General features: G+C 35.1%; 1 protein-coding gene across 1 annotated transcript; it reads left to right on the forward strand.

The window, feature by feature from the left end:
• Positions 1-956: 956 nt before the first annotated feature.
• On the forward strand, positions 957-1,895 carry LOC128562398 (olfactory receptor 6C74-like). Its single transcript, XM_053557324.1, has one exon. It carries the CDS (start codon positions 957-959, stop codon positions 1,893-1,895), a length of 939 nt encoding a protein of 312 aa, XP_053413299.1.
• Positions 1,896-4,445: the final 2,550 nt, after the last annotated feature.

The raw sequence follows: 4,445 nt of genomic DNA on the forward strand, positions 1-4,445 counted from the left end.
GTATATTTCTACACAGCTAAGAGTAAATTGTGAATGTCTTATCACAAAAATAAGTAAGTGAGGTTATGGTTCTATCAATCAGTTTGATTTAAGCATTTCGTATTGTATATTAAATCACCACATTGTACCCCATAAATGTATACAGTTATGACTTAATACGAAATTAAAAACTGCTGTATTTGCCTTTATAGTTAGTAGAGGATTGAGTACTCAAATAGCACAAATGTAAAATATTTTTCCCACTGATAAAATCACTCATGAAGTTGAAACAGACTGAATAATTGAGTAAATTAATTAAAAATTTCAAGTAAAAATTTCACTTAATATTGATATGCTAATTGTGAGATATGCAGAGCACTAAAAGTCATAAATATTCATTCCATTGAAAAAGTTCCTATTGGTAGTACCAAACAACTCAAAGACTAACCAGAAATATATTAACAGAAAATAATGATTTCAAAAATATTAGTCACAAAATTTCAGTCCTGACTAGGTCTTTAAAATATAGATGTGTACAGAAAAGCTATTTCTCACTTAAAGAAACTAAGAACATTTTAACAACAGAAGGATTAAGTAAACTAATCTAAAAACGATTTTCTTGTGGATTTAGTAATATTACAGTTATGTCTCAGTATTTTGGAATTTTAAGCCAGAGAAACACACAGTTATTTATAACAGGGTATATAAAAGCATTTTTTCCCAAAGTAAGAGAATCTGAGGAGAATTAGGAAAGTGAGTATATAGAAAAAGATATATAAAAAAAAGTGGAATCAAACCTGGGTCTCTGACTTCTGGGTGAAATGGTTAAAACCAGAGAACAAGGAAAAGTGTATGTGTTTTAATTAAGTTATTTAGTTCTTTATACCTATACTCAGCGAAGACTTTTTAAGCATAGGTTAATCATTTGTTTTTTTTTTTTTTTTTCAGGCCCGATGGAATTCAGGAAGAATTTAACCATGAGAAACCATACAATGGTGACAACATTTATTCTTCTGGGACTGACAGATGACCCAAACTGGCAAATTGTAATTTTTCTTTTTCTATTTCTGGCATATTTACTGAGTGTCACCGGAAATCTGATTATTATCATGCTCACCTTGCTGGATTCCCAACTTAAAACACCCATGTATTTCTTCCTTCGGAACTTCTCGTTTTTAGAAATCTCATTGACATCTGTCTGCATCCCGAGATTCTTGGTCAGCATCGCAACTATGGACAAAACTATTTCTTATGATGCTTGTGTAGCACAATTATTTTTTATCATTTTTTGTGGTGTATCACAGTTTTTTCTTTTGGCTGCCATGTCTTATGACCGGTATGTGGCTATCTGCAAACCCCTTCATTATGCAACCATTATGAGCACCAGAGTCTGCAACCAGCTGGTTATGGCCTGTTGGTTGGCTGGTTTGTTAACAATCTCTCCTGGACTTATCATGGGTCTGAGGTTGGAATTCTGTGATGCCAATGTTATTGACCACTTCGCATGTGACTATTCTCCTGTTCTGAAACTTTCCTGCACAGACACCCGGGTCATAGAATTGTTAAGTTTTGTTTTAGCCATTATCTCCCTCCTTATTACATTGGCATTGGTAATGTTTTCATATACAAATATCATAAGAACAATTCTGAAGATCCCCTCTGCTAAGCAGAGGAAGAAGGCTTTTTCCACCTGTTCCTCCCACATGATTGTTGTCTCCATCTCTTATGGCAGCTGCATTTTTATGTATATTAAACCTTCTGCAGAGGAAAGGGTAGCTTTAAACAAGGAAGTAGCAGTACTCAGCACCTCAGTTGCACCTGCCTTGAATCCTTTTATATATACCTTAAGAAATAAGCAAGTGAAACAAGCTCTGAAGAATATAGTAGAAAAATGTATCTTTACTACTTTAAAATAATAATTTTGGCTTTACAAAAGAATATCACTCAAGCTTATTTGAAATTGTAGCCTATGTGAGCTATGCTTTGATATATCACTTTAAAAAATTTTTTGTATTATTATGTAATACCTAAATTTACTCATAAATAGCTGTTTTACCTACTCCTAGATTTTTATCATTCTAATGGTATTTTCTGTACCATGATGTTTTCTGATTCATTCCTACAATCACTTCATTCTTTCAACTTAGTTCCTCTGTTCATCTTCATTATTTTCCACAATGAATACATTTTGGAAATCGAATACTTTATATTTTTCTAGCATAAATGTGCCCAGAATATATAAGATTCCTTGTTAACTTTTTTTTTTTGTGGAGACAGAGTCTCACTTTATCGCCCTCAGTAGAGTGCCGTGGTGTCACACAGCTCACAGCAATCTCCAACTCCTGGGCTTAAGCGATTCTCTTTCCTCAGCCTCCCAAGTAGCTGGGACTACAGGCGCCTGCCACAACGCCCGGCTATTTTTTGGTTGCAGTTCAGCCGGGGCAGGGTTTGAACCCGCCACCCTCGGTACATGGGGCCGGCACCCTACCGACTGAGCCACAGGTGCCTCCCCCTTGTTAACTTTTTAAATATTAACTTTATTTTATAAATCTCTAGGAAATATTTTTTCTTATACCATATAATGTTAATGTTTTACTAAATTTGTGATGCTTCCAGAAACATAGTGAAGTTAAGTAGCAGTATTCACATTTAGGTTTAGTTATCTCTAAATATCTATGCTAGCATAAACCAAAGGGGCCTTTTTCAGGTAGTCAAGAGGACTTGTACTGAAAGCTAATTTAAACAGTCTAAACTAGATGATCTCAATGTCACACAGCAAGTAAGGGTTAGATCTTAAATTTGTATCCAGATTTTAACATTCAAATCCTGATGCAAGTAACAACTACACAATATTCACTTTTTATGTGAATACATTGGCATTGGTCTGAAAACAACAGTCACCTTAAAATATTTAAAAAGCCATCCTGGGCGGCGCCTGTGGCTTAAGGAGTTGGGTGCCGGCCCCATATACCAGGGTGGTGGGTTCCAAACCAGCCCCAGCTAAAACTGCAAAAAAAAAAAAAAAAAGAAAGAAAGAAAGAAAGAAAGAAAGCCATCGTCAGAGGCAGAGAAAATCAGCTCTGTGCATAGTATAATTCTAGAGGCACGACTGCATCTTATGTTTAACATTTCAAAACATATGTTCTAATGCAAACAAAAGTATTATCCATCTTGCAATGTGCCACATTTTCTCTCAGTTGTGTATCTTTACACACACCTTTTCCCCCCTTCTATGCCACATACTATGCTCTGAGTAACTATTAATGTTCTTCTAGTCTTAAGAGAACATTCACTATTAAGAGATGCTTTTATTCAGTTGTGTGAGTTCCTGTGTTTCTACAAAATTAGTAAAAAGGCACAAATACATATGTGTGAAATTAGACATCTGAAGAGCAAACCATAGCATTTTACTGATTTAAATTTAATTTCTTAGACAACGACTCTGCCATTCCTCCTTTTCTAGATTAATTTATCTTTCCAGATAATGGAGGCATGATGGAGTTGCTGTCCGTAACATTCTGTACTTGAGAGGCAGAGTATTATATACACTCCCATTACCATTGATTGTTGTATTACAGTCTATTATCCCTTCTGCCTGTTTATTCAATCTTTTGAATTAAAAGAATTAATTTAACACAGAATCAACATGATATGCCCAATATTCCCCCCAAATCTTGTGATGTGTGTTACAGCTACACCTTCCTCTGTTCACCTTACATGCACTCCTTTTATACTTTCTTTTACAGAGAATAGACTTATATATTAGAGATGCATGATCAGGTACTAAAATATAACTCTCTTTCCCATTTAAGAACCTTTCAGAGCAGAAAAAGGCTTTTAATTTTTAAATTAAAAACAAATGACATAAAACCTGTCCTTTGAATCTGGGGACGAAGGATGGGAAAGTTTGAAGTATCTTTCTCCTATTTTCATGTAAACTTATACTGAGGATTATTATTTTTCCTTTCTTATTTCTATTTTATATTTGATTATTGTATAACTAAACATTCACCTTATTTTTATTTAGTGGAGCTTGTTCCAAATTTGTAGCATTAGATCGTTTGAAGTATGTGTTTTATGATTGGGAGAGTTTTCATCATATACTGTTTATACACAAATGTCCTGTATTTATGGATGTAAGACTTCAGAAGACAATTTTAATCAGTTTCTTTCATTTTTTTTTTTTTTTTAGACAGAGTCTGTCTGTGTCACCTGGGCTAGAGTGCAGTGTGGTCATCATAGCTCACTGCAGCCTCAAACTCCTGGGCTCAAATGATCTTCCTTTCTTAGCTCCCAAGAAGTTGGGACTATAGGTGTGTGCCCCTACACTTGGCTAACTTTTATAGTTTTTGGAGACAGATCTTGCTTTTGCAGAGGCTGGTCTCAAACTTCTGGCCTCAAGCAATGCTCCCACTGCAGCCTCCCAGAGTGTCAGGATTACAGGTATGGGACACCACACTTAGGTT

This window comes from Nycticebus coucang, chromosome 12, assembly GCF_027406575.1.
Source record: "Nycticebus coucang isolate mNycCou1 chromosome 12, mNycCou1.pri, whole genome shotgun sequence".
Taxonomy (NCBI): Eukaryota; Metazoa; Chordata; class Mammalia; order Primates; family Lorisidae; genus Nycticebus; species Nycticebus coucang.